General features: G+C 57.2%; 3 protein-coding genes across 7 annotated transcripts; 1 reads left to right on the top strand and 2 right to left on the bottom strand.

Moving 5' to 3' along the window:
- The first annotated feature begins 392 nt into the window (after positions 1 to 392).
- RNF123 (ring finger protein 123) lies at positions 393 to 26,609 on the top strand. 4 transcript variants are annotated; one of them, XM_077129272.1, is made up of 39 exons: positions 393 to 500; positions 1,959 to 2,076; positions 2,355 to 2,436; positions 5,079 to 5,158; positions 5,294 to 5,388; positions 5,802 to 5,856; positions 5,973 to 6,058; positions 6,363 to 6,449; positions 6,678 to 6,745; positions 6,930 to 7,055; positions 7,438 to 7,552; positions 7,648 to 7,752; positions 8,105 to 8,230; positions 8,392 to 8,484; positions 8,592 to 8,629; positions 9,420 to 9,537; positions 9,700 to 9,799; positions 9,973 to 10,034; positions 10,212 to 10,283; positions 10,497 to 10,617; positions 11,247 to 11,348; positions 12,496 to 12,602; positions 12,805 to 13,003; positions 13,317 to 13,462; positions 13,730 to 13,813; positions 14,530 to 14,637; positions 16,655 to 16,832; positions 17,652 to 17,726; positions 17,879 to 17,966; positions 18,053 to 18,140; positions 18,229 to 18,313; positions 19,709 to 19,848; positions 19,957 to 20,145; positions 20,232 to 20,307; positions 20,509 to 20,593; positions 24,225 to 24,367; positions 24,519 to 24,613; positions 24,752 to 24,837; positions 24,926 to 26,609. In XM_077129272.1, the coding sequence occupies exons 2-39, from the start codon at positions 1,995 to 1,997 to the stop codon at positions 25,044 to 25,046; spliced, it is 3,906 nt and encodes a 1,301-aa protein (XP_076985387.1). In that variant the 5' UTR covers positions 393 to 500; positions 1,959 to 1,994; the 3' UTR covers positions 25,047 to 26,609. The 4 variants fall into 4 exon arrangements, with proteins under 4 accessions (XP_076985387.1, XP_076985385.1, XP_076985386.1 ...); XM_077129270.1 differs by having other exon boundaries at positions 8,556 to 8,629; XM_077129271.1 differs by lacking the exon at positions 393 to 500 and adding an exon at positions 514 to 722 and having other exon boundaries at positions 8,556 to 8,629.
- AMIGO3 (adhesion molecule with Ig like domain 3) lies at positions 20,957 to 25,124 on the bottom strand. The gene has a single exon (XM_077129276.1). The coding sequence runs from the start codon at positions 23,463 to 23,465 to the stop codon at positions 21,936 to 21,938; it is 1,530 nt and encodes a 509-aa protein (XP_076985391.1). The 5' UTR covers positions 23,466 to 25,124; the 3' UTR covers positions 20,957 to 21,935.
- GMPPB (GDP-mannose pyrophosphorylase B) lies at positions 25,251 to 27,612 on the bottom strand. Of its 2 annotated transcripts, none has more exons than XM_077129297.1 (10): positions 27,500 to 27,612; positions 27,254 to 27,390; positions 27,071 to 27,147; positions 26,931 to 26,979; positions 26,661 to 26,803; positions 26,326 to 26,484; positions 26,162 to 26,240; positions 25,961 to 26,088; positions 25,696 to 25,878; positions 25,251 to 25,612 (listed from the first exon to the last, which is right to left on the bottom strand). In XM_077129297.1, exons 3-10 carry the CDS (start codon positions 27,113 to 27,115, stop codon positions 25,481 to 25,483), a joined length of 918 nt encoding a protein of 305 aa, XP_076985412.1. In that variant the 5' UTR covers positions 27,116 to 27,147; positions 27,254 to 27,390; positions 27,500 to 27,612; the 3' UTR covers positions 25,251 to 25,480. The 2 variants fall into 2 exon arrangements, with proteins under 2 accessions (XP_076985412.1, XP_076985411.1); XM_077129296.1 differs by having other exon boundaries at positions 27,071 to 27,151; positions 27,509 to 27,612.
- Positions 27,613 to 27,769: the final 157 nt, after the last annotated feature.

Genomic DNA, 27,769 nt, shown 5'->3' with positions numbered 1-27,769 from the left:
CAGACCCTTCCGGCCCCTTTCGGGTCGCCCTATCAGCTCCAGCTTTGGTTAAGTCGGACCCATGACCGCGGGGGCAGTGTAGCGCAGGAATGCCATCCCAGGGAAGGTGACTAAATCGGCCCATGTCGGGCCTGAATGCGGGCAGAGGTAAGGGTGACAGGTAGCGGCGATCCTTACAGGGGCGGTCTTGCAGCCGTCCTAGGGTACATCTGGGCAGGGCCTCCAAGTACAAATAAGAGTTGAGCCTGGAGGCCCGGGCTGCCGGTTAGGATATCGCTCTCCGCCACGGCTGGGCATTTTAGAAACGCTCCCAGCGCAGGCGAGGGTGGGAGGCAGTCAGACTAGGCGAAGGCACGCAACAACTTGGCGGGAGGCCTGGCAGAGGTGCGCGTGCGCGGCGGGAGGCGCGCAAGCGGGAGCGCGGTTTGGCCCTGGACGGGAGCCGTAATCCGGAGGCTGGGCGGATGTTGTGAGCCGGGACACGGCGGCCGAAGCTGGGGGTGAGTGAGGGGTAGCTGCGCTCTGAGCAGGGCGGGCCCCCGCGGCTCCTGAGGCGGTCTCGCCTGCCCAGTGTGAGGGCGCCCGCCGTGCGGGGGTTGCGGCCTGCGGTGCGGGGCTCCGGGCTGGGGCTGACATGGCGGGTGCTCCTGAGCTTGGAGCTGGGCGGGGGCGACTTGGGGGAGCCAGGCGCTGCCCTTGGCGTCCTTGGACCCCGAGACCGGGTGAGTTCGGTTCCGAGTCCAAATCTGTCTCAGAGCTGGACGAAGTCGCAGTGTCAGGGAACCCCTAGACAGGGTGAGGGTCTCTCTCACACCTGGGTCCTTACCACCTGACTCCGAAAGTGGATGTCTGGAAAGTGTGCTGATCAAGTGAGTGACGGTGTCTAATCAACCTTGCACCTGCTCTGGTGGTAGGGGGTCAGCGGTCTTGGACGCTTACTGAGGGCCTGCAGTGGACTGCAGGGCGGGAGAGTCACCTTCCCGAGGGGCAAGCGTGGTGTGAACTGTGGATGGCAGGGGTGTGTGGCGGGAGCAGAGGGCCTGTTTGGAAGGAGATAAGAGACTGGGCTGCAGAGAAGGGAGTGCTGGCTAAGGCAGTGCAGAAGGGCCAGGCTCTAGACCAGAGCTGTCTAATAGAACTTTATGCGAGATAGAAGTGTTCTGTATCTGCCCTGCCCAGTGCAGTAGATATTAGTCACATGTGGCCATTGAGCCCTTGAAAAGTGACTAATGCAATTAAGGAATTGAATTTTTAAGTTTTTTTAACATGTGGCTAGTGGCTGCTTTGTTGGACAGCACAGCTCTAGATCAATGAGACCAGCACCAGGGACTTGGTACGGGTTCTGGAATAGCTGCAGCAACAATGTGGTGTGTGAAGGATGGATGGCAGGAGGAAGATCCAGTGGTCTTTGATGAAGGTGCAGCAAAAGTCATGATCAGCTCCTTTCCAGGGGCTGAAAAAGGAGGTCCTGGCCCTGGTGTCAGCAGGACTTGTGGCTGGAGATGGCATCAAACCCCAGATGGTAGACTGTACTTGGAATAATATGAACTGAACCCAGTGTGATTTACTATAGAGATGTAGAACAGGGGCTCTGCCTTTAGGCCACCTCACTTTGGACACCCTGGTCTGACTTACCTAGGATTGAGGAATTTAGTTGTGGCTCATCAAATATATATCTGGCACTTGCTCTCTGCCAGGCCCTGTGGTAGGCAGTGAGACACAGTGGGGAAGAAGATGTGGTCTTTGTTACATGGGCCCAGACCTAATGTCCAGGAATCTCCCACACTCCCTGTGTGGAAACTGGGAGCCTCCCCTTTCCCCTGCCCCAGGTTGGTATGTTTATGGGTGTGTACGCACGTGGCCTCACCTGAACCCAAGGTTTCCTGATGCCCCAGGACTGGGGTAGGGTGCAGGGGCCTTGGTTGGCCTCAAATAGACAACTTCTGCCTCTGGCTCAGCCCCCAGGACCACTGGCTGATCACAAGAGATGAAGAATGGCATCTAAGGGGACTGGCATGTCTTTCTCCCGGAAGAGCTATAGGCTTACCTCAGATGCTGAGAAATCCAAGGTCACAGGTAAGGTTTGGCAGGGCTGGGAGGGGGCTCCTTGTGTTTGAGGAAAAGAGATAGAAGGGTCAGAAACAGCAAAATCCCAGCTCCAGTGAGCCTCAGGCCTTGCTATGCCCCGTCCACCTGGGAGCCAGTTCTTTTCCATCAGCAACAATAGAGCAGCATGCCCAGCATGACTGCTTTTCTGACCCTGTGGCCAGCCTAGGACCAAGAGTCTCAAGTTGGGAGGAGCTGATAGCCACACTGACCATATGATCCTTTTTCCTTTCCAACCAATGACCTAGGCATCGTGCACGAGAAGCTGCTAAACGACTACCTGCACCGCATCTTCTCTCCTGGCCACACACCCTCCACAACCACCAGCAGGTATGGCTGGGTAGGTTGCCCCTCTGTACTCTTCCTAGTCAGCTTAGAAGCTGGAGGCTGCAGGGGAAAGGGGAGTCTGGTCTCTGGGCCAGCTGCCTGAGGTTCTGTTCTCTCCCCGTCCTGGCTGTGCAAACTTGTGCCAGAGAATCTCTGTCTTCTGGGCTACGTTTCTTCTTCTCTCTGAGCAGTGCCAGAATCTTCTTTCCTGAGAGTATTGTAGAGGTTAGTAGAGGTGGTGCATAGTCAGCACCCAGAATAGCACCTGCCACCTACTCTGCACTTAGCACCTGGCCCTGCAACCACTGTTTACCCTTGTTCTACCCTGGCCCCTTGTATCCTCTACCTGAAGCAATAAAGTAGAGACCCCACCAGACCCTTTTCCTTGGCAAGTTCAATGCATTTAAGTTTAGCCCATGTAAAAGTTACAAACTCACTTTAGCAGAAACTTAGAAACAAAAGAAGAAAAAGTACTTATCTTGCTGTTGTAACATGACATTTGAGTACAATTCCACATTTTTGTTAACTTATAATGTGTGTAGTTCAGATTGTGTTGTACAGGAAATTTAAGACTTTTCTCTGTCTTTCATCTTCAGTCTTTTTTTTTGTAAGCAACTTTATTGAAGTATAATTGACATAAAGTAAGCTGCATGTATTTAAAGTATACAATTCTATAAGTTTTGACACGTACATAATCCATGAAACCATTACGTTCACCAAGGTAATGGAATATCCCATACTTCCAAAAGCACATAGAATTTTGAGTCTTATTTTTATTACTAATGTTGTTCCAAAAATGTTTTACCATATTGCAAACTGATCCTGATGTGCATTTTTTATGGCCAGAGCCCTGCCATGGCCCTCAGCACTGCCCTGGTTTGGAGGATGGGTTTTACTTTTTTCCAGAAATTTTCTGAGAATGCCCAGGGTTGGGATCATGTGGCTAGACTATTTGAATTGCAGCCACTTTTAAGACTGTTGCTAAATTACTTCTTCAAAGGGTCATGTAGGTTCTTCCTCCTTGCAGTGAGGCATGTGTGTCCCTATCTCTCTGGCCCCTCACCAGCCTCAGCTCATGAATCTTTTACCATACCTGCTCTCTGGGCAGGCGCAAGGGCATCATCATTGCCTTTTCCACTTAATTGGCTGTAGGAGTCAAAGGGTTCCTTCGTGCTGAGGGCTGCTGCTCACCCCCACCCAATCCCAGGCCTGGCTTATTCCCAGAGCCATTTGATCCCTACCTCATGTGATACTGGAGATGGTCCTGCCTCTGGCTGCCAGGAGGGAGAGCAGGTGGTGGGGCCATCAGTCAGTGGCTATAGGGATGCAGGGCTCTGGGCTGGGAACTGGGAAATCCAGAAAGGGAGGCAAGTGCTGGGGTTGGCCGAACAGGCAGTGCTGCAGGTACTAAATGGAGACTGAGTCTCAAGCTGGCTACCCGCAGCAGTGGGGAGTCTGATCTTGGGAGCAGGCACAAGTCTAGAGCAGCCCTTGCAAGCATGGGCCCACAAGAACTACTGAGGAAGCCTCCTTTATCCCTGGGCCCATTAGGATATTCAGATACGTGTTGGCTAGGGCCTTCATGTAGCTGTTTGGGGACCCCGCTGTGGGTTGCACTTGGCCTTGGCCTGGGGGTCAACAGAAGTGGGAGGAGGCTTCATGTAACTCTACCTCCTGTGACTCAGGGCAGTGCTGCTTCACAGCAGGGGAGCATGTGATTTCTGAGCCTGGACTGAAGCTGTCTTGCCAGAGAGTTGGTGCTTTGGCCCATCTCTGTCCCCTCCCAGAGCCTGCTCTCTGGGCATATGAGTGGGGTAGGAGGGACACAAACAGATGCTGGCAGGTCTGTGGGCTGGGTTATTGGGCCTCTTTTACACCCTGCCTGAGCCCTGCTGGTTACCTCTACCCTACTCTCTGCTATTCTTAGCAGCTGAGCTCAAGACAGAGCAAGCTAGCATTATACAGAGCCCTTTCTCTTCTGGGCATGTGTGCTAGTGGGATGGGAAGGCCTCTGGACACTTGGAGCTCTCTACCCAGAGAGATTTTCCCAAACCCTTTGTCTTATGGCAGGTGGTGGGCAGACATTATGCAGGAAAGAACCAGCTAGCAGCTCCGAGGGCAGAAAGTTGAGGCCATCGTACTGCTAGAACATGTCTGATTCAATACATGGGCTCCTCTGCTTGGGAAGTGGGGAGTCTGAAACTCTGCCCTCAGAGAAGCTATAGGTCTGAGGTCAAGGGCTGAACTGGCTGACCTTGGTATTGATCACCTTGTGTCTGGCATTTCCCCCAGAATCAAAGCAGCCACCCTCAAGAATGGGTAAGTTTTGGGATATGCAGGGAGTATGCATTATGGAGTCTTCACAGCAAGACCAACACAGCTGTTGCTCCCTTTTACAGATGAGGACATGAAGGCTTAGACTGGCTCTTATTTTTTAGCAGTCGTGAGGTACACCAAATCAGAAGCCAGTTGTACTTTCTGGCTTTGCAGACAGTCCAGCCTCTGACCCCCAACATGCCAGGGTCTAGGGCTGGAGTCCAGGCATTCACCCTCTGAAGCTTAGGAGAAAGGGAATAGAAGAGTTTAATACCATCTGGCTGGTTCCAAGGGCTTGTGGGCCTCTCGCAACCTCTTGCTCTCCCTAGGAAATCCCTGAACTTCCAGAATCTGCCAGAGCATCTGGACCAGCTGCTACAGGTGGACAGTGAGGATGAAGAGAGCCAGGGTAAATGGCAGCCTCTAGGGTAAAGGGCCAGGGCTGAGACCTGAGGATCCTTGGGATTGCCCTGGTGAACTCGTTGTACCCCGTGCATTCTGCCACACCCTCTGCCACATCCAACCCCATTGTTTCCCTTTTCAGGACAGGTTGAAGGGAGGCTTGGCCCATCCACTGTGGTCCTGGACCACACAGGTGGCTTCGAGGGCCTTCTCCTGGTGGATGATGACCTCCTGGGGGTGAGTGAGGGGCCCAGGGCCAAGCCCCTCCTGACATGGCCCTAAGTCCCTCCTGATGTGGCCTGGTACTCTATCCGTCCTGATGGGGCTGTGGTAACAAGCTCCTCCCTATATAGCCCAAACCATTGCATCCTCAGCTCCCAAACTCTTTTCACTTAGTTCTGAATCCCTCTTGATGCACCTTCAGCCCCAACCCTTCCTAACAGCCTGGAGTCCGTATGGCCCTTGCCCAGTCCTTCCTGACATGCTTAGCTCCTGCTACCCTGTTCTCTTGCTGAGTGTCACACACCATACAGTGTTGGCCATGTCAGACAAACATAACCAGGGCAAGCTTAGTTGGGGATGGGGCTGCTCTCCCCTGGGGAGGTCCTGTGTGTGCCTGAGAGAAGCCACTGCTCCTGCTGTTCACCCAGGTGATTGGACACAGCAACTTTGGAACTATCCGCTCCACCACATGCGTGTACAAAGGTGAGACTGTGCTGTTCCAGCTTAGGGATTGGGAGGAAGTCAGAGACTCCAGGCCTCAGACCAGAGGAGTCTCTGTCCACCCATAAGCCTGCTGGGCTTGACATGGCACTTTTCAGGGAAATGGGTCTACGAGGTGCTCATCTCCTCCCAGGGACTCATGCAGATTGGCTGGTGTACCATCAACTGCCGCTTCAATCAAGAGGTACCCACCAGAGCACGAGGGGTCCCCTCCTGGGATAGCATCCCCTGCCACAGGCCTCCTGAGGGCTCTGGCAGCCCCTCAGATCTTACAGGGTTAGGGACTGCTCAGAACCCTAACCAGGACTGGCCCCTGGATAACCAGTGTATCCTACCCCTTCCCAGGGCACTCCAGCCCAGAAAGCACCCCTCACTGCATATTCCACTCAGATTATCAGCCCCCCTTTCTGGAGCTATGTGGGTCCAACACTGGTGGCCGGTGGGCTTTGCCCCTCGTCTGCGGGGCCTTATAGGCAGCTCATCCTTAGGAGGGAGTTGGAGACACACACAACTCCTATGCCTACGATGGCAACCGAGTGCGCAAGTGGAACGTGACTACGACGAACTATGGCAAGGTGCGGGTGAGCCCCTGTGGACCACCTGCCGCATGTCCATCCCATAGCTTGGATGGAGCCTCTGGGCAGTATGAGTGATCACAAGGCACGGGGGTGGGGGAACATGGGGACTGAGGTCCTCTATAGTGTGGCCCTTCTTCCCTGGGTGGTGGTGCTCATGTAGCTAGTGGGGCAGAGTAGGTAGGCTCCTGGGCTTCTGTACATCTCTAAGGCCTTCTCCCTGGACAGGCATGGGCAGCGGGGGACATTGTGAGCTGTCTGATTGACCTGGATAATGGTACTCTGTCCTTCTGCCTGTGAGTCTCCCACCTCCATCCACAGAGACCACCCTCTCTGTCCCCATTCTCCTGATTCCTGGAAGGAGGCCAGGCTGGGTGTGGTATCCTGAGGGTTGGCAGCCCCAAACAGGGACTTGCCCTCTGGCCCATCTTGGCCACATTCTTCTTAGCATGGTCTCACAGGCCTGCCCTTCTGCTCTAGGAATGGTGTGTCACTGGGCACCGCCTTTGAGAATCTGTCCAGGGGCCTGGGCATGGCCTACTTCCCAGCCATCAGCCTCTCCTTCAAGGAGTCTGTGGCCTTCAACTTTGGCAGCCGCCCCCTGCGATATCCTTTTGGGAAAATGGCTATAGGCTGCTTGGGAGCTCTTGTGAAAGCCAAGGTAAGGGGCTTCCTGCCTAAGGAGCTCTGTGAGCTAGTGACAGGCCCTGGCTGCCATGAAGAGTGACTAGGGTGCAACTGAGGTAGGTACCAAGGATGACAGTCCTTGCAACAACTTTGTTAGGCTGGTACCATCACGATCCTCCTCTCATGGATGAACATGAAGCAGCAAAATAAGCTACATTCCATGGAGAATAAGTGGCAGGTTGTGATGTAAGCCAGGCATCTGACTCCACAGCCTCACCCTACAGCCCCTGCTCCTTCTCAGTGGGGAGGGGGTTAGTTGTCTGGGCCACACATGAGATGTTGCTAGCTTAACTCTGTGCACCTACCCAGTGGCGGGCTACCGGCCCCTGCAGGACCCGCCGCAGGCTGACCTGGTGCAGGCACAGAGGTTGCTGGGCTGTTTCAGGGCAGTGCTCTGTGTGGAGCTGGATCCTGTGGTGAGCTGGACCCTGTGGTCTGGGCTGGGCAAACTGGGGGCCTTCCACAGCCCTGTGCCCCTTTCTCATGGCCCCTTTTCTCCCCCCACGCACAGGAAGGGCGGCTGGTAGAGAAGGAGAGTTCCGAGTGGCACTTGCAGGGCCAGCCCACCATTCTCCTCACCCTTGCCCACATCTTCCACCGCTTTGCACCACTCCTGGTGAGGGGACACTTGGGAAGAGACAGACTGCGGTAGACGTGTCTGTGTGGGGGCTGAGGAGATACTTGCAGCTGAGTGTATCAGGGGATGTCCTAGAAAGAAGATAGAGGGGATAATATCACAGACCAAGGGAACTGACTGCAAAGCCCAGAAGGGCTGTGGGACAATGGCCTGTCTTGTCCTTCAGACCCAGAGAAAGACTCACCTGTGAGTTGGGGTTGTTCAAGGGGCACAAGAGTTGGTCTGAGCCTCTGGCCTGAGCCCTCATTGTGGTCCTGGCTACGTACCAGGACAGGGGTGCCCTGAGCAGGGCTAAAGGTCACCACCTCATCAGTGCCCACCCTTGGTGCAGCGCAAGGTATACTTGGTGGAGGCCGTGCTCATGAGCTTCCTGCTGGGTGTCGTGGAAGCAGCCGCCCCCATGCGGGCACAGACTGTGGTGCATCAGGTCCTGGACCTCCTGTGGCTCTTCATGGAGGTAAGGCCCCAACCCCAGCTCCCAGCTTCAGGTCATGATTTCAGGCTCTGCCAGGGTGGTAGGATAAAGGGAGAGTCTTAGAAAAGGCCCCAAGAAAAGAATGGCTGTCGTGGAAGCTGCTCTCCATCTGGTAGGCACACAACCCAGCATCTCTCCCCCAGGACTACGAGGTACAGGATTGCCTCAAGCAGCTGATGATGTCCCTGCTGCGGCTATACCGGTTCTCACCCATCGTCCCGGACCTGGGCCTGCAGGTGGGAGCCCCTATCCCTGCCCCAGTCCCCATGGGCCTCTCCCGCCCGCTCTGAGCAGCCCCTCCCCACAGATCCACTACCTGCGGCTCACTATCGCCATCCTGCAGCATGAGAAGTCGCGCAAGTTTCTGCTTAGCAATGTCCTGTATCCTCTTATTGCTGCCAGGCAAGCCAGACCCATGGTACTTTCTGGGGTCATTAGGGGCCAGGGAGGGCAGAGTCCATCTGGCCAGGGGTCCAGTCTTCAGGGAGACTCACAAGGACCAGAGCTGTCCAATATATGAGTCCTTGTCTTGGGGTCCAGCCCTCCCAGCACTTTCTGTACAGAGCAGGGAAGGCAGAAGACAGGATCCAGCTGGCTGGCCAGTCTGGGAAGGAGTTTGTAGACAGTATGTGGGGAGGAGGGGAGGAGGACACTAGGGCCAGTCTTCTTCAGCGAAAGCACTATGCTTTTATCTGTATTTCACTGCAAAGGTTCCGATGTGATCTTCTTTAAGGAAGCAGATCTTCCTGCTTCCTCATAAAGTTGAGAACCATAGAAGTAGGACGCAGAGCCTTATTCTCAGTCCTAGCTGGACAGCTGTGCTTTCCAGCAGTCTTCTGGATCTGGGATCTTTCAGCTGCCAGGAGGCAGAAACAAATGTGAGAGATGTGAAGGCCCAGAATTGGGGCCAGGGGAGAGACAACCACACCTCGTCTCTGATCTGTCCCACGGTTATCTATGCCCGTGACAAGCCTTTGTCGTGCACCTGCTGTGTATCGGGCTTGGTGGGGTTGGTGACTACAGTGCCTTCCTTCTCAGGGCTTACAGTCTGGGGGAGACAGGCACAGAGCAGCAACAGCAGCACCCTTGGGAGTGGGATATGGTTCGAGAGGGCTTCCAGGGGACTCAGGAGGGTATATGGGGAGCAGAGCCCAGCCTTGACGATCACCAGCTTCGACGTGCTCCGGGCTGTTGTCTTCTTTTACATCAAGAGCCCTCTACGTGTGGAAGAAGCCGGCCTGCAGGAGCTCATCCCTACCACCTGGTGGCCTCACCACTCCAGCAGGGAGGTGGGTAGACCCTGAGTGGAGCAGTGGGCAGAGCAGGGGCACTTAGCCCCTGAGGCCCCTGCCACAGCCCTGGTCCCTGGAGTCCTGGGGAGGGGGAAGGGGTCTTCTGTCTGAAGTAGGCTGGGTGAACCCTGCTGTCTTCCAACCCCTGTCCCTGCCCAGAGCAAAGAGAACCAAGAGGTGAAAGAGGAGACTGCGGGGGAGCGGCTCCGGAGGCGTGCCTATGAACGAGGCTGCCAGCGGCTCAAGAAACGTATCGGAGGTCAGCCCCCTGTCTCGGGCTCTGGGTGGGGATGGGGGTGTACATATGTACTTGGGGATGCTTGACAGTGCTGGGCTCAGGGAACCCTGGTGGGAAAGCCTCAACCCAAACCTGGGAGCCTGAGGGCAAGGCCCAGCCTGGGGCGGGGCTCAGCACTGTGTTCCCACCCCCAGTGGTAGAAGAACTACAGGTCCAGATCCTGAAGCTGCTGTTGGACAATACAGATGACAATGGGGTGAGTGGTCCCCAAACTCCTGCATGGGACCTTGGTAGGGAGGAATGCCATGTAGGGCCCCAAGATGCTGGCTCAGGTTCCCATGGTGGGACCAAGGTCAAAGTATAGCATTTAGTTAGTCCTATCTGGGACCAGCATTCTCAGCTCATCACAGCATTGTTTTTCACTCCCTTGAAGGGTGAAGCTTCTAGGTACATCTTTCTGACAAAGTTCCGAAAGTTTCTGCAGGAGAACGCAAGTGGCCGGGGGGTAGGTACCTGCCAGGCTGGCCCACTGTGCAACCCTGGCTTGTTGCAGGGTCTGTGCCTTGGATTTTTAGCACTTCTTGGTCTGCCTGAGCCCTGCTCCTTCCTCTGCTGCCTCCTTGTTCCTCACTAAGCTCAGGGCGAGGAGTGGGCAGGGCCTTGGGTGAGGAGTGGTGTGGGGTGGCACAAATGCATGTCATATGCCCTGTGTCCACAGAATATACCTATGCTTTGCCCCCCTGAGTACATGGTCTGCTTCCTGCACCGGTTGATCTCCGCTGTGCGCTACTACTGGGATGAGTACAAGGCTTCAAACCCCCATGCTTCTTTCAGTGAGGGTGAGTGGGGCCAGGGCCTCAAGTAAGAGGGGCTGGGCAGAGCCAGGCATAGGGCAGCCTCCAGTGTTGGGGTGGAGTGCTAAGCTGGGGGCAGGTTGGAGGACGCTGTCCCAGGTTGCCTGCCCAGCTGGTCACCACCCCACCTATAGGAGCCCTGCAGCTTTAGGACTCCTGAGCCCATGTTTTCTTTGATTGCTCCACTGCAGACTTCCTTCCCCAGTCCAGGCCGGCCCTGCCTTCTGAACAGCCCTTTGTAGGGGCTGCCTTGGATGGGCTCTGGGGTTTTGGAAGCCCTGTGTGTGGAGGGTTCAGAATTCCCAAAGGGTCAGGTCAGTGGTAGGCTTGCCCACCCTGAATTAAGGGATATCACATAGGACTGGGTCAGGGTCCTCTCTGATTCTGCCCCTGAGTGACAGGCACCAAGAATGCCCCCTTCATCGCCTGTTATGCAAGTCACTGGCACAGACCTGAAAATGGCAATAGGAAGGGAAGACCTGGACTCTGGCCCCACAGTCTTCCTGGGAAGACAGGTGGTCGAGGCCAGGGGACCTGGCTGTGCTAGGCCAGAGTGAAAGGGAGATCCTCCTGCTGGCCACTGACTGCTGGTCTGACCTCCCCAACTCTCACAGAGGCCTACATCCCACCCCAGATCTTCTACAATGGCAAGGTGGACTACTTTGACCTACAGCGCCTCGGGGGTCTCCTCTCGCACCTTCGAAAGACCCTCAAAGGTGAGTGCAAACCTATGGGTAATGAGCAGGTCTAGGGCAGGGTAGTGGGTGGTCCCTAGGCCAGCGCTCCTGTGGACGCTAAGCTATACTGTGTCCACCAGAGGGCGCCCAAGGCTTTCAGTCCACTTCCCAGCTCTGCCTGGAGTCTTGGGTCCAGTGTCCCCTCCCTTGAGCAACTACCACAAAGGAAGGCTGGGAGCCCTGGTGAAATAAGGGGGCAAGTGTGCAGACGTAAGGTGAGACCATGGGATAAATTGGCAGGAGTGTGGGGCAGTGAAAGGGCCTGAGAGCACAGCTTGAGCCAGGGCAAGGATGTCAGACCTAGCCCAGCATGGTTAAGAGATGAAAAAAGCAGAAAGCAGTGGGAGACAAGGCCAAGGGGTCTTAAGGGCAAATTGTGGACTCATCCCGGGCATGGGGGCAGGTTTAGAAGATCTTAAGGTTGGGGAGTGAGGTCAGAGGAGTCTGCACTGTAAGAAGCTTCCTCTGGGTGCTATAGTGTGGAGAATGGTACACAGGGTCCAAGAAAGGAGACAAGGAGGACAACTGTCCATGCAGGAGACAGTAGGGCCTGCTTCAGGCAGGTAGGGGATGGAAGGAGTCAAGGATGACTGCAGACTTCTTGCCAGAGGCTGGGTGGATGGAGCACCAGCAGAAGAGGGGCTGCAGGAGGAGGCTGAGATGATGAGTTTATTGTTATATGTGATGTGTTGAGGGCCCAGGAGTGAGACTTGGACTAGAGGCAGAGACAGTATGGATGGGGCCCAGCTCCCCGTGGGGAGTGTGCAAAGTGAGGTAAGTAGGGGTCCAGGCAGTCCTGGGGTCTCCATTTGTTAATGGCCAGGACAAGGAAGGAGATCATGGGGGAGTCGAGAAGTAGGGGAGACCTCCAAGAGCATTTGAACATAGGAGCAGATGGCAGAGGGACTGACTGGTGGGTATGATTGGGAACACTTCCTGCTACTCTGAGATGAGTTGTGCTTGGATTGCAGCGTGAAGGCTAGGTTGGTGAGGGGCAGGCACAGCGGGAAGTGGGGTCCTGTAAGGCTGCCTGCCCTGTCAGGCAGTGCTCTCCCACTGTCCTTGTTCTACCCTGTGACCTCTTGCCTCTCCACTGGCCTGAGCGCCCTCTTGCCTTTCCTCCCAGATGACCTTGCCTCTAAGGCCAATATCCTGATTGATCCACTGGAGCTCCAGGCGGCCACCATGGATGATCTGGATGAGGATGAGGAACCAGCCCCAACTGTGGCCCAGGTGCCGTGGTAGGGGCAGGTGGGGGGCTTCCCATTGGGCTTCTCCTCTGTCATATGGGCCCAGGTATTACACGGAGCCGTCTTCTCCTCATGCAGGCGAAGACCCTCCCTTCCCATTCCCCAGCCCCATGGATCAGGAGAGCCCCATGCAGGCTCTGGTCCTGGGGAGCTGAGTGGCCTCTGGCCTCCTCTCTCCACCGCAGCGCCCCATGCAGGCTCTGGCCATGGGGGGTGCGCTGCCCCTGCCCCGGCCTGGCTGGCTCAGTTCCCCAACCCTGGGCCGAGCCAACCGCTTCCTCAGCACAGCAGCCGTGAGCCTCATGACCCCACGGCGGCCTCTGAGCACCTCAGAGAAAGTGAAGGTCCGCACACTGAGTGCAGAACAGAGGACCCGTGAGGACAGTAAGTGGCCTCACCCTGGGCAGAGCCAAGACAACACCCCCAAGCCCTCCTGGCCCTGTGGCCTGGCAGCATCTCAAGGGCACGGGAAGTACATTCTGAGGGCAGGAAATCAATGCTACAGAAATAGGTCCTGGAGCTGCAGGACTTTGCCCTGTCCTGTCCTCCATGCTCTGCCTGTAGGTCCCTCCTTGGGCTCAGGAAGGGTGAGGATAGAGTCCCCTCCTGCTGCGAGGCTCATCCTGGTCCCACATGCTTAGGAGGGAACTGGGGTACCCTCAACCCTGACCCTGCCCTCCCTCCCCCCACTCCCCAGTTGAGGGCAGCCACTGGAATGAGGGCCTGCTGCTCGGGCGGCCCCCCGAGGAGCCTGAGCAGCCCCTCACTGAGAACTCCCTGCTGGAGGTCCTAGACGGTGCCATCATGATGTACAATCTCAGCGTCCACCAGCAGCTGGGCAAGGTCTCCGTCCTTGTGTGGTCCTGTGTATGGGTTGGGGGGGGCGGGTTCCTGCATGGCACGGATGTGTGTGCATGTGTGTGTGCGCACGCATGTGCAGGTGTGGGTACACACGTCTGCTATGGGGTGTCCTCGTTGACTTTTGTGGGAGAGGGGCTGTCTGGGCCTGAGGTCGGTGGCTTGGCAGGGCTCAGGGTCCAGACTGGGTTTGGAGAAACTTCAGTGAGGTTCCCAAGGGTCACCTTGGCTGTGTGGTGCCCAATGCTCTAGATGGTGGGGGTGTCCGATGATGTCAACGAGTACGCTATGGCTCTGAGGGACACGGAGGACAAGCTCCGCCGGTGCCCCAAGCGGGTAAGGCCTGGGCAGTCAGGCAGGTCTGGGAGGGAGGGAGGGGGTTGCAAAGGGGCAGTTTGCCCACTTGGGATCCCTGGCAGTCCGCAGAGGAAATCTGGGTCACCTTATTCCTGTTTCTGGGGGCTGCCCCAGCAGTTCTCATCTCTGCCCCACCCCAACCAGCCATGCCAGTGGGAGCAGGGCTTGGCCACCCCAAGCCCCATCGACCAGCTGTGGGCTTGCCAAGGTGCCCCCCGCCCCCAGCACATTAAGTGCTGATGTACACCCATTGTCCTCATCAATTATGGATTCAACCCTGAGTGCTGCCTCGGCCACTTGCAGATTCAGCAGGAAACAGAGCCTGGCTCTCCCACACCCCTGGAGCCCCTCTGCTATGGCTGTCCCACCTAGGGAGTGGAGCCAAGTTTGCCCAGCTCGGGCTTCCCTGACAGCGCCACACTGCCCCTGCCTAGGGCAGAACAGCTACTAGAGCTGCGGTTCTGGCATTTCAGACCCCCTTCTGGTCTCATTTCCACTCCTTGAGGGGACGACCAGGGCTCCCTGGGATTGTCCAGGCTCGTGCGTGAGTCAGTGGCAGAATAATATGGAGCTTAGGTCTACCCAACCCCTTGCCCCCCGGTGTCAGCAGAGCCCCACCAGGGGATAAGAGACCCCGCAGGAGGCAGGGGCTCAAGGCCATGTCCTGATTGTCTTCCTTTCCCTTTGGGTGGCAGAGGAAAGACATCCTTGCAGAGTTGACCAAGAGCCAGAAGGTTTTCTCAGAAAAGCTGGACCACCTGAGCCGCCGTCTTGCCTGGGTCCATGCCACTGTCTACTCCCAGGTGGGTAGATGTGGCCATGGCCCAGCACTGCCTCCCTCCAGCTTCACTGTCTGGCCACGCACCGACCAGCCCTTGCAGCTCCCTGCCCTTCCAGGCCTCTGGCCCACACGTCCCCTTCCCCTGCCCCACATAATACAATCCTACCCCCAACCCTTCCCTTTGTATCTCCCGTGCCCCATGGACTTGAATGGATACCACTTCTAGACCTCCAGTTCCTCTCCAGCTCATAAATCCTGCCTTGAGGAGCAGGATTTGTCTCTCCCTGACTCCCCTTCTCCCCTGTCCTTGGTTCCTCAACCCCCCTTCTTTTCCAGTGCATGTGGGGCTGTGTGGCCTCTCACTTTCACCCTCTGCATTTGCTGCTCACTTACTCATCTCCTGCACTTGAGGTTGCTGGCTTGTTTCTCTACTCACTCACTCATTCACTTGCTCATTCATTCAGTAAGTGCCCAAAGGCTGGGGAAGGCTAGGTGTCTCCTGCACGTAAGGGACAAAGAATAGGGAATCAGAAAGATGGGCCTCTACCTTCCCAGGCCACTTAGCCTTGTGAGATAGACAAATGGACAGATGGAGCACTCCCACTACAGCCATCCCTGCCTGACATCATCCCCCACCAGTGTGTTCCCTGTGGCTCTGCCCAGGCATTCTTTGTCGGCACATCTACGTACCTTCTGGGCACTGGTGATCAGGCTGTTGGTGGCCCCACGTCCACCCTGCCATCTTCTGCTTAGTGTTCCTTGTGGTGATTCCTCCCTGACCCAAACTATCCCCCTCTCCCACCACCCTCCTTCCTCTCTTGCCACCTCACATGACCTTGCCTCTGGCCTTATGGTGGCCTCATGGTGCTGGGCAGCTTCCTTGTCCTCTCATCTCTCAACCTTCCTAATTCTGTTTCCTCTCCTACCTCCTTCGCATCCAGTTTCTCCCCTTATTAAAAGAAGAAGTCCACAACTCTATAGTGGCCCCTCTCCCCATTTCTCAGTTAAATTTCTCGAAGGAGCTGTGCCTCAGCTACCTCATCCCCTGGTCTTCTTCATACTTGGTCTTCCCTGGGCTTCTCTGGCAGCGGGTTCCCTGCCTGCCCATGTGTGCTCCCAGGTCCACCTCCCTGACCTCTCACTCATAACCTTCTCCTTGTTTTCTGGAGCTGGTGTAAGGTCCTGGTACTCTGCCCACTCTGAGATCTGGATGCTGTGGGTCTGGGCCCAATTCCTCACTCTTGATTGGGGACCCCTCTGTGATCCTGACACATTCTGGGGGCCACACTAGGGGAACAGGGTCCTGGGTGGGTTTGGCCGGCTTTCTGTGGCCTCTGTTCCTCCAGTAGCACCCCCCCCTCCTTTGAGCACTAGACCCTGATTTCTATCTGCCTCCTCAACTCCTTTTTTTGGGGGGCATCTCCAGGCTCCCCATGCTCTGCATATCCTAAGCCATTCCCCCTCTGTCCTGCACCAGGCCTGCTTTCTCCTCCAGCGCCTCTGGCTTCCATGAGGGCTCCACCACCCCCAGGACCATGGGCCCCATTCTTGGCATAGCCCTTCCCTGGCCCTTATAGCCCATCAGCGTGTCCCTGCCCCAGCCATCCTGTCCCCTGGTCTGCCATCTTGGACCCAGACAAGCTGCAGCTTCCTCCCTGTTCTGTCCCTGCTTGTCCCCACAGCCCCTTCTGTACTTAGTAATGTGCTGGAGCACACAGTTCCGGTGATAGCACCCCTCACCGGAAGCCTTCTGTACCCTTAAAAAAATGCAAATCAAAATTCAGGTCTGAGCTGTGGTGCTGTTCCCTGCAGGCTGCAGACTGGGTACACTTGCCTCCCCCTGTCCCAGTCACACAGGCCTTCGTGCCTGCTGGATGCTTGGCCAGCCCAGCCTGAGCTGCTTTTCCTACTTCCTAGGATCCTTCAGTTCTCAGCTATGATGTCATATTCCTGAGGAGGCTTTTCCTGACCCCTAGACCAGGTCATGCCCCTGTTAGCCTCCATGTGGGCAGCCCCACAGTCCCATGTGCTCCCTACAGGAGAAGATGCTGGACATTTATTGGCTGCTGCGTGTCTGCCTACGGACCATTGAGCATGGCGATCACACGGGTTCACTCTTTGCCTTCATGCCTGAGTTCTACCTGAGTGTAGCCATCAACAGCTACAGTGCCCTCAAGAATTACTTTGGTCCCGTGCACAGTATGGAGGAGCTCCCAGGTGATGGGGCCACTCAAGCTGGGACGAGGCAGAAAAGGGGGCTTTTGCCATGAACTCTAGAGCCCTGGTCCAAGCCAGCTACTGCCCAGCACATGAAGCAGGGGGAATAGCAGCTCCTACTCTGCTCCACCCTGCATCAAGCAAACATCTGCAAAAGCCCCACGGAGTGGAGAGCCCTACCTTGGTCCCTGCAGCCACAGAATCAATGGCTTCTCCCTGGGAGGGGAGCACAGTGGGAGGGGGTGGGGTTCCCTTTGGCTTTCACCCTCTGTCTGGCACCACGGAGCAGCTGCTGTGGTCCAGGAGCAAGCTGGCCCCTCGCCCTGCTTCCCGGGCACTGGCTATGGTCTGTAGCAGCCCTCGTGGGGCAGAGTAGTTTGTTTTTGTAAAGCACAACAAGGTGTGGGGCTCTGCCAGGGGCCACATAAGAGCCCAGGCTTCTCACAGGCTCTGGTTCCAGGCTGGGTGTGGCAGTTTATATCTGTGAGTGATGGGGTGTGGCCCAAAGCCCTGACACACCCCAGAGGTGGGGCTGTGGGTACCTGATGGGCTGTGACTACTTAGCCATTAAGTGTGCTGGGATGGGTTTGAACCAGGATCAACCTACTCCCAGGACCTTCCCTTCCCCCACAGCGAGGCCATGCCTTAGTCCTTCACCAGTTGCCAACGAATGCTGTACCCACTGTCCCCAGGTGCCAGACTGGCCCTTGGAGCCAGTTCTGGAGCCTGTAGTCTAAGCCCACCCCTGCCCCTACCAACGGAAGTGTCTGTCTCTGGAGCCTCCACCCACCTGACAACTCCCACTATTCCACCCTGCAGGCTATGAAGAGACCTTGACCCGCCTGGCTGCCATCCTTGCCAAACACTTTGCTGATACACGTATCGTGGGCACTGGTGAGGTGCCCTTCCAAGGACCCAGGGAAAATGGGGGTGGGGTGGCACCTCTGACTAGCTGTTTTCAGCATGGCATTCTGGCCAGGTGGGCAGGAGGCAGGAGGGCTGGGAGCCATGCTGGGCACTTGCTGAGGCATGGTTTCCCCCAGCAGACATCCGAGACTCCCTGATGCAGGCCCTGGCCAGCTATGTGTGCTATCCCCACTCCCTGAGGGCTGTGGAGAGGATTCCAGAGGAGCAGTGAGTGGGGGGCCGGGGGGGCGGGCCCCTGCACAGTGCAGCACCGTGCTCATCCTCACCCCCTGCCCCCACCCATGCCCTCTCAGGCGCATCGCCATGGTCGGGAACCTCTTGGCTCCCTACGAGCAGCGACCCTGGGCCCAGACCAACTGGATCCTGGTGCGGCTGTGGCGGGTAAGCCTGGCTAGAGGGGAGGTTGCAGTGGCCGGCTGGAGAGAGGGGTTGCCTTGCCCCATTGACCAACTGCTGACCCTACCCCCAGGGCTGTGGGTTCGGGTACCGCTATACACGGCTGCCGCACTTGCTGAAAACTAAACCTGAGGACGCTAACTTGCCCAGCCTCCAGAGTGAGTATCCGGGTTGGGCAATTTCTGGCAGTGTGTGGGCAGTTGTGGGCTCGTGACCCTCATACACCACACGTGGGTTCTCTCAGATTGTCCTACTTCTTCCAGCTGGGCCTTCCCCTCCTCTATGCTCTGGTGTTGGGCCCCAAACTCCCTGTCTTTCCCTTGGTGTTTCCATTTTCCTGCCTCCTCCCAGCCCAAGGACAGTGGGACTCTTCCCCCTTCCTCCCCAGTCCCATGTGTGCCCACATACTCCACAGGGGTCATGGTGAGAAGGGCCTTATCTTCTCAGGCTGCCAGCAGCGCATGCAGGGTGAGCATCCTGTCCACCTGAGCCAGTACCCTGACCTTCAGCCTTACCCCAGCCCCCTTCCTTTTGCCCCCTCCTTGTGCCCCCTCCTTGTCATCTGCTAGTGCCAGACTCAAGACTAGACTCAGACCTTGGACCCCTGAAATGATGTGAATGAGCCTCACTGGAAGAGGGAAATTTGGTTAGGAGTGGAGGCTGTGCTCTCTCTCCTGGGCCTGTGGTCCAGCAAAGCCCCATGAGCCCAAGAATCTTTCCTGAGGTCCAGCCAGGGACGTGGGGCCATCTGGCTTACAGAGTGCCTGGCACACACTGTACTCATCCTGCTTCATGGCTGCCCTTGGCCCACAAGGTGCATTTCTGCCTTTGCAGACAGTGTTTGTCCTGAGTGGTGGCTCCAGAGAGGCCCAGTCCCTTGGTGCAGAATCACACAGCAAGTCCTTGCCAGTTGTCTTGGTCCTGCCCCCAGGGTAGAACTGGCTGCAAGTGGAGAGGCACCAGTAGGGCCAGCTACCCATTGCTGCAAGAACTATTGATTTGCATCGGGAGGGGTAGAGGAGCCATGCCAACCCCCATCACAGAGGAGGGCTCTGGTTACTGCTGCCTGCCAGCCTCAGACTTGGCGCTCACCCCTTTGGCCATACGCCAAGGCCAAGTCAAGGGCAGTGGAGGACAGTAAAGGACAGCAGAGCTCTGGCTCCAAGCAGGCTCCAAAGAAGCTGGCCTTGATATGAATGAGGAGGAGTCTATGTCAACCTGTCTCAGTCTAATCCCATCAGAAGGACATGTGACTCAGAACTTGTCAGGGGTCAGGCTGGGGTTTTGTGGGTGCAACAGCAGGCATGGGAGGGGTAGTGTGGTGTGCTGGGTGGAAACAACTGCAGCATGTAGCTTGCCCAGCAGAGGAAGCTGGCAGATGCAGCCCCAACCTCTAGGCAGTGCTGCACCCTGGCCCCTGTCCTCATGACCTGAGCATTCCCAGGGAGCCATTTTTCTGTCCTCACCAGTGGCCCGTGGGTGAGGACAGAAGCACATGAGCAGGGACCACTGCACTAGAGCCCCTTATGATGCTGCCTCCTCATGCCCTGCAGAGCCCTGCCCCTCTACCCTGCTACAGCAGCACATGGCAGACTTGCTGCGAGAGGGTCCTGACGTGGCACCCAGCTTCCTCAACAGCGTCCTCAACCAGCTCAACTGGGCCTTCTCTGAATTTATTGGCATGATCCAGGAGGTGGGCCATGATGGGGCTTTTTGGGCCAGGGTGGTGGGAAGGATGAGACATGGTTCTGGGTTGTGGTTGGGTCACTGACCACTGCCTACCCAACTGTTGGTGGCTTAGATCCAGCAGGCTGCTGAACGCCTAGAACGGAACTTTGTGGACAGCCGGCAGCTCAAGGTATGTGCCACTTGCTTTGACCTCTCCGTCAGCCTGCTGCGTGTCTTGGAGATGACCATCACACTGGTGCCCGAGATACTCCTTGACTGGGCCCGGCCAACCTCTGAGATGCTGCTGCGACGTCTTGCACAGGTGTGTCCAGCCTGCAAGGAGGGTGGGACCCTGGGGACACTCAATGGGAAGCCCACCCATCCACCAATGGACTCCTGCCCTCACAGCTGCTGAACCAAGTACTGAACCGCGTGACAGCCGAGAGGAACCTGTTTGACCGTGTGGTCACTTTGCGGCTGCCTGGTGAGAACCCAGATACCCTGTACCCCAACACCCACAGGCTTTGGTTCTTCTGCCAGGAGCAGTTTTCCATTCTGCACTGGACAGCCAGGCTTGGTGCCCCTTAGTCTCTCAGGTTTCCTTTTTTGTGGGAAGATAATGGGAGACATCGATGGCATCAGCAGGAGCATGGGGGCAGCTCATCACTCCTTGCCTTGCCCTTAGGCCTGGAAAGCGTGGACCACTACCCTATCCTAGTGGCAGTGACAGGCATCCTGGTACAGCTCCTGGTGCATGGCCCAGCCTCAGGGTGAGTGTTCAGCTCTGTGGGAGCAGGGCTGTCTGATGGGGAGAGGCTGCTCCTCAGTTTCCTCATCTGTGAAATGGACCTCAATATTAGGTTTTGAGGGAGAGGAAGGTGATGAGGTGTGAATTGCCTGAACAGGTGGCAGCTGCACCTCTGGGTAGAATCAAAGACCTCAGCAAGATAAGTCCTGGCCCACTGTCAGAGCCACTGCTTTATGGCCATATTACAGCCAGGGACAGGAGTGCCAGGACTCTCAGGAGGCTGGGGGGAGACTTTCTTGTGATGGCGAGGGTGGGTGCCTGAAGCACTGCTGGGATCTTGAGCTGAGTGCACACACACTAGTACCTGTGTCTGCAAAGGCTCCAATAATGGGCATGTACTATCTTTATTAAGAAATTCCAAGACAGCTGAGCCCAGTACACTGACAGGAGGCCCCAACTCAGCCCCGACATGAGGGGCTCCCAGATCCCCCCATTTGCTGCCCCCCTGCAGTGGAGTGTGGAGATGTGTGTGCAGCCAGGGCACCGCCCAGCCATTAGGCTGAGACCGGTGCCAGTCCTTAAGAGGCTCCTGCCCTCAAGGGACAGCAGGTTCCAGCTTGGCCCTCTCAGCTTAGGCATGCCCAGCAGCCTTTTTGTTGCTAAAAAACTGGGGGTGCATGCCTCAGGGCTGTCTCATGACCTGCAGCCATTGGATAGGTTCTGCTCTTAGAGTGGCCTCCAGATGCCCCTAGCCAGGAAGAGTGGGGCCAGACTGGCTGGAGCTCAGGCCAGGCACCCCTTGGGTCTCTTGAGATTTGCTTGTCTAATAGACATCCTTCAGTATCTGCAGAACTGTGAAGCTTTAAGTCATTGGATATTGTTGGTCAAGCAAGTACTACTTCAGAAGAGAGAGCTCATTTCCTGCCTCTGCCCTGGGCGTTGGGGCTTGGTGTTCTTCATGGGTCCAACCCCTCCTAGGCCCCCTCAGAAGGGGAAGGTGGTTATGCCCCAGCTCTGGGCAACCATGATTTGACAGCTGTCTCAGGCCCTAAGCATGGACCTGGGGCTCTAAGGCAGGCCCTTTCGGTGGGCCTCATTCCCCACAGTGTTCATGGGGCATTTGGGGACTAGAAGCTACCAAGGTAAGCAGTACAAGCAGGACCTGCTGAGCCTGGAGTCTTTGGGTCCTGTGCTGGAGTGAAACAGGAGGGGACCCCAACTCCTCCACCAGGGAGTAGGAATATTGGTATAGGTCCAGGCCCACCCAGGAGGCTGAGGACCAGTAACAGGCAGTTATCTGAACTGCAACAGAGAACAAGACAAGCAGCAGGCAGCGTGGTGTCTGGGTGGGGGTCCCAGGTGGCCTAGGTCATCACAGGACTCTCCGAACCTGTGGAGCTAGTGGACTCTGAGCTGGCCTTGAGCTGTAGGCCCCTGGGGTTGTAGAGGTCGAAGTCCTCTGCTACAGCCAGCTGCACACGGCCATTGAGGCTTCTCCTGCCTGGCTCAAGAAAGACCACATGTTTGTGGACACTGGCCTTGCGGCTGGGCACATCTGGTGGTGTGGTGCTGAGCACTGAGGACTGTGCACTCAGCTCCTGGAGTGGGCTGGGTGCTCGAGGCCAGCGGTGGCAGTGGCAGGGACGGCGGCAGCAGCAGCAGCAGCCCCGGCAGGGTGGCGCAAACAGGTAGAGCAGCACAAGTACCAGGCCTACGGCACAGCCCAGCAGTGTGGTGAAACCTGTGTTAAAGGCCTCAGGCTCGGGGTGTGGAAAGTGCACAGTTACATTGTACTCATGTGTCTGATTGTGGTGCAGGCGGGGCCCAACGGCCAGGCACACAAAGAGACCGGCATGCTGCTGCTGCACAACATTGATGACCAAGCTGCCATCGGCCAGCACTGCAATGCTGCCGTCACGGGAGCTTGGGGCCACTAGCAGTTCCTGCTGTGGGGAGACCCAAGCAACATGGAGGGCTGGGGCACTGGTGTTGCAGTGCAGCCGCAGGGACTGGCCCATCTGCGCGTGTAGCTGCTCCTCTGGCCGCTCTAGGCTGTGTGCTAGGGCAGCGGAGCAGTTCTCGAAGATGCGGCTGTGCTGGAAGAAGCGCACGCGGGACGCTGGCACCCTGAAGGCTAGGCAGGTGTATTCGCGGGCAAAGTCACGCACCGCACTGAGACCCCGCTGATGCCAACGCTGCAGCAGGTGGTAGAGGTGGCAGTCGCAAGGCAATGGGTTGTTGTGCAAATAGAGACCATTCTTGAGGAAGGCGGGCAGTGCGGCCAGCTCAGACACTGGGATACGCCCCAGCCGGTTGGAGGACAGGTCCAGAGTCCGCAAGTGGACCGTGCCTAGACCGTGCAGATGGTTGAAAGAGAAGGACTCCAACTCATTGCAACCCAGGTAGAGATGGCTGAGCACGCCCAGGGCATGGAAGGCGTGCTTGTCCAAGTGTGCCAGGTGATTATTGAACAGCAGCAGCTTCTCGAGCGCCCCCAGCCCGTCGAGGTCGTGGCGGCCAAGCACTCGCAGTGCGTTAGATGACAGATCGAGCTGCTGCAGGCCACTGCCATTGATAAAGCTGCCGCGACCCAGCGCACCTAGCTCGTTGTGATCTAGGCGCAGCACGCGTAGCCGGGAAAGGGGCGCCAACCAGCCCGGGCGCAGGCGCTGGAGCGCGTTGTGGCTCAGGTCGAGGTCCGCAGCGGCGGCGGGTAGCACGGCCGGCACTTCCTGTAGCCCAAGGCCTGCGCAGCTCAGCAGGTCGGCAGTACAGACGCATTTGTAGGGGCAGTTGTGGGGCGCAGGGGGCGGCCAGTCCTCGGGGGAGTCCGCAGCGCCCAACCCAACACTCAGCATGCACAGCAGTGCACCCAATAGCACCAGCCGGGGCATGGCGGCGACCACCAGGGGTGGGCGATCAGAGCGGCTCCTGTATAGGGCACAGCTCCGGGACTCACCCACTTGTGCTCTGGCTCGACGTGCACGGTGCCGAAAGTACCATGGCCGGGGAGGCGGGATACGGGCTCGGCCAGCCCGGCTGTCAGCATTCGAGGTGGGGCCGTGCTCCGCTAGACACTCCCTTCTCGGGTTTACCCGGTTCTCTCAAAACGTTTTCCTGTCAGGCTTCTAAATACTCACCGGGAGGTGGGCGGGGCCCCGGCCTCCCATTGGCTCCTTTCGGGAAGGGTGGGGCGGCTGCTTTCTCCAGCGACAACGGCCCCTTGCAGCCGCCAGGGGGAGCCCGAGCCCGGCCCCTAAATCCCAGCCAACGTTTGGCCAGCGGCTTCCCAGGGCCCATTTCTCTGGAGGTGGGGAGCCCGCGCTATCACCAGCTGATGTAAGGGGAAAATGGGAAGTATCGCTAAACTGCTAGGTTCTTAGCATGTTTATTTGAAGTGGCTTTGAACGGTTACTGGCAATGTAGGTCAAGCACTCACTTTTATAATGACTCCCATAACCCTCCGACCCCCAACTGGTACCCAGGCTGCGTGGGTCCCAACTAGGGTATGTTGGCAAAAAGCATGGAAATGGGGTGGAATGAATGTAGTAGTGTAAATGTCCCAGATCATCATGAACCCCCAGCCCCCAAATCCAGCCCTCTTTTAAACAAAGCCTTAAGACCTGATTACCCCTTGTAACCACTCCCCCCAGGACAGAAAGGGCTACTTCAGTGCTCCTGGCTGACCCTTGCTTCCAGCTCCGCTCCATATGCTATCTCCTGGGGCAGCCAGAACCCCCAGCACCTGGTACTGCTTTGCCTGCCCCTGACCGGAAGCGCTTCTCCTTGCAGAGCTGTAAGTAGGCCTGGGGGGAGGGAAGTTGAGGAGAGTAATTTTGAAGCTGGGCCAGCTCAGGGGCCTCAAGAACAGTGAATCCCCAAAATGGGGGTACTCAGAGGCACAGGATTCTGAGATTGCACTTAGCCTGACACCTACCACTCCCCAGACACGGATTACATCAATGCTGAAGAGCTGGCCCAGGTGGAACAGATGCTGACACACTTGACCTCTGCATCTGCCCAGGCAGCGGCTGCTTCTCTGGTGAGTGTAGCCACATGACAAAAGTCCCTGAATGTACACCTCAGTGCTCCTGCTTGCCACACATATGCAGGTATAGCATATGTCCACATGTCTGTCTGTGGTTCCAACCCCAGCCTACCTTGACTCTTCTCCCAACAGCCCACCAGTGAGGAGGACCTCTGCCCTATCTGCTATGCCCACCCCATCTCTGCTGTGTTCCAGCCCTGTGGTCACAAATCTTGCAAGTAAGTGAGTCCCCCCTGGTGGTGGGGGGAGGGGTGAAGGGGAGCAGTGGGGATGTACAGGGCAGCCCTCATCCCTCCCCTGCTGTAGAGCCTGCATCAACCAGCACCTGATGAACAACAAAGACTGCTTCTTCTGCAAAGCCACCATCGTGTCTGTGGAGGACTGGGAGAAGGTGGCCAATGCAAATACCACTTCCTCAGCTGCCTAGGCCTGTCTCACCCACGCCTATGATATCCTGGACCCTGCACCCTTGAACCCAGACCCAGGCTGGACCCTATTTATGAGCTCCCCTTGCCCTGTCCCGAGGCCCTCCCATGTCCAATCTCAATCTTGCCTGTGTGTAGCCTCATTTGGTGGGACCCCAGCCCTGGCCCTAAATATGCCTAAGCTTGACTTTCATTCAGGGCCACAGTGAGCATTAAATTATTATTCCATACAGCCCTGACCCCAGCCCTTCTTGAGTGGGGTTTGTGGGGTATGCCCAGCAGGGCTCCTGCCAGTTAATGTCCATATTGAGAAGGTAGGTATCCAACAGCTTCAGCCTCGTCCAGTCCTTCCCAAATGGCAATAAGTCCAGGCCTTCTGATCTGTGAAGCCAGTGCTCCCCTCACTGAAGGGGAAATGGGATCTTCCGCCAGTCCCTCACATAATGATGCGAGGCTCTGGCACCGACTCGCCAATAGACTTGTGGGGCAGCACGCTGGCCCCATTGAGGTAGAGCTCGTCGTTAACTATGACATCCTCACCCAGCACTGTCACGTTCTCCATGCGAACCTTGGGGGGGAGGGGCAGGTCCTGTCAGTGAGGCAGGTGCATGCCCTGCCCCTCTCCCCACCTGGCCCAGATCATAGGCTCACCCACTGGCCCACGCGGCAGCGCCAGCCCACAATGCAGGACTCAAGCCAGGAATGGGAGCGGATGTGGGCATCCCGTAGCACCGTGCACCGCCGGATGCACACACCATCCTCCACCACCACACCAGGACCCAGGCTCACGTTGGGGCCAATGCTGCAGTTCTGGCCAATGCGGGCACTCGGGTCCTGAGGGCAGTGGGGAAAGTTCAAGTGACCACCTGTCCCCCAATCCAGAGGGGGTTTATGATGGGCTGGGTAGAGGCCTCACCACAAGTACGTTGCCCACAATGCCAGGGCCTGAACACAGACGCTCAGGCTGCTTCTGTCGCAATGATTGCAAGAAAAGGCACATGCCCGTGAGGAAATCCTTGGGCTGCCCAATGTCCATCCAGAATCCTACAGGAAGGGAGCCATCAGAGGATGCAGCCCGGCCACAGACCACCTATACCCTGTGGCCTCCCTGCCTTACCCTGCAGCTCCATGGCGTATAGCTGCCCCTCCTTGGCCATGACAGGGAAAACCTCCTTCTCAATGGATGTAGGCTGCAGCTGTAGGAATGGGCAGTTCATGAGCAGGACTGTGGTAGTGGTGGCCTGCCCCATCCCAACCCAGTATGTGTGAGCTCCCACATACCTGAATGCGCTGTAGCACTGCAGGGCTCAGGATGTACATGCCTGCGTTGATCTTGTTGGACACAAACACCTGTGGCTTCTCCACAAACCGGTGAATGCGGCCGGTGTCAGCCTCACACACCACCACACCATACTTGGAGGGTTCCTCTACTTTGGTCACCTGAGTGCAGGGGGACCTCAAACCTAATCCAATGCTCCCAGGCTTTGATTTTTACACTGCCCCAAATATCAGGAGCTGTGCTTAGACACATACTGCACAGCTGTGCACCCACCACGCAAGGGGCAGTTCAAGACCAGGAAATGGGAGTGTCAGAGAAAGAAAACTCAGTCCCTTACCAGAATGGAGCCCTCCTGGCCATGGTGCTGGTGGAACTGTACCATGGCTTGGAAGGGGAAATCACAAATCACGTCACTGTTGAGGACAAAGAAGGGGTCTGCAGTCTCAGAGAGCAGGTCACGGGCCAGCGCCAGGGGCCCAGCTACAGAAGGAAGGCAAATCACCTTGCTGGGAGTCTGAGCGCCTGGATCCAGGCTAAGGAGGCTCCATCCAGACCAGTGGAACCTGACTGTAACCCCTCCCCAAGGGACCTTCATGGTTCTACTGACCTGTCCCTAAAGGCTCTTCTTCGTGGGACATGGAGATACGAATTCCTAACTGGAAAGGAGAAGATACCCGTTCAGGTTCCTACCACCCAGGGTGAGAGGTTGAGCAGGGAACAATGTGAAGCATTGAGTCAGCGCCTCACCCTCTGCTCTTGGGCCTTCATTTCCTTCTCCAGCATCTGAGACATGTAGCTCACGGCCAAGATCACGTGGTCCACGCCTGCCTGCCGAAAGGAACAGCGCGGGCCGACAGACGGACTCAGCGAGAAGGCACAGGAACTCCTGTCCCTCGCCCGTCAGGGCCTACCCCTGACCCCGGGCCTCACCGCGGCCAGCGCCTCCACTTGGTGCAGCAAAATGGGCTTGTTGCAGAAATCCACTAGGGGTTTCGGGGTACTCAACGTCAGCGGGCGCAGCCGCGTCCCATAGCCGCCGACCAAGATCAGCGCCTTCATCCCGGAGCCTGCAGGCGGCTAGAGAGTGAGTCCCGGCTCCGAGGTAGCCATAGCCCTCCTAACCGACCTCGGCCGCGCACTCTTGCCGCCCGTACCGGCTCCACGCCCTTCACCCACCAGACTGACCGTCTCTGGCGCCACCTCGTCCGCCCGATCTGCCCAGAAGCCGGATTCTAGTACACGACAAACCGGACACGACGCGGCGTGGCTGGCGCCGAACTCTGGGCGGACCCGGCGCGGCCAGTGACGTAAACCCAGACCAGCCAATTGGCTGCCGTGTACGTGGCACGGCGCTGGCGTCGAGGCGCTGGAGCGCAACGCTTCGGCGGACGTGGCCAATGAGGGCCTGAGCGCGCTAGGCTGCCATAGGGATCGGGACGGAGACGC

This window comes from Tamandua tetradactyla, chromosome 15 (assembly GCF_023851605.1).
Source record: "Tamandua tetradactyla isolate mTamTet1 chromosome 15, mTamTet1.pri, whole genome shotgun sequence".
Lineage (NCBI taxonomy): Eukaryota > Metazoa > Chordata > Mammalia > Pilosa > Myrmecophagidae > Tamandua > Tamandua tetradactyla.
This window is presented reverse-complemented; position numbering and strand designations above follow the sequence as displayed.

Coding starts and splice junctions, on each gene's coding strand:
- RNF123 (XM_077129270.1), top strand. CDS start 1,995: ATGGCATCTAAGGGGACTGGCATGTCTTTCTCCCGGAAGAGCTATAGG. Junction 5,389..5,801: donor TGGATGATGACCTCCTGGGG/GTGAGTGAGGGG, acceptor CTGTTCACCCAG/GTGATTGGACACAGCAACTT. Junction 18,314..19,708: donor TAACTTGCCCAGCCTCCAGA/GTGAGTATCCGG, acceptor CATGCCCTGCAG/AGCCCTGCCCCTCTACCCTG.
- AMIGO3 (XM_077129276.1), bottom strand. CDS start 23,465: ATGCCCCGGCTGGTGCTATTGGGTGCACTGCTGTGCATGCTGAGTGTT.
- GMPPB (XM_077129296.1), bottom strand. CDS start 27,382: ATGAAGGCGCTGATCTTGGTCGGCGGCTATGGGACGCGGCTGCGCCCG. Junction 26,804..26,930: donor AGAAGAGCCTTTAGGGACAG/GTCAGTAGAACC, acceptor TTCCTTCTGTAG/CTGGGCCCCTGGCGCTGGCC. Junction 25,879..25,960: donor TTGTGGGCAACGTACTTGTG/GTGAGGCCTCTA, acceptor CACTGCCCTCAG/GACCCGAGTGCCCGCATTGG.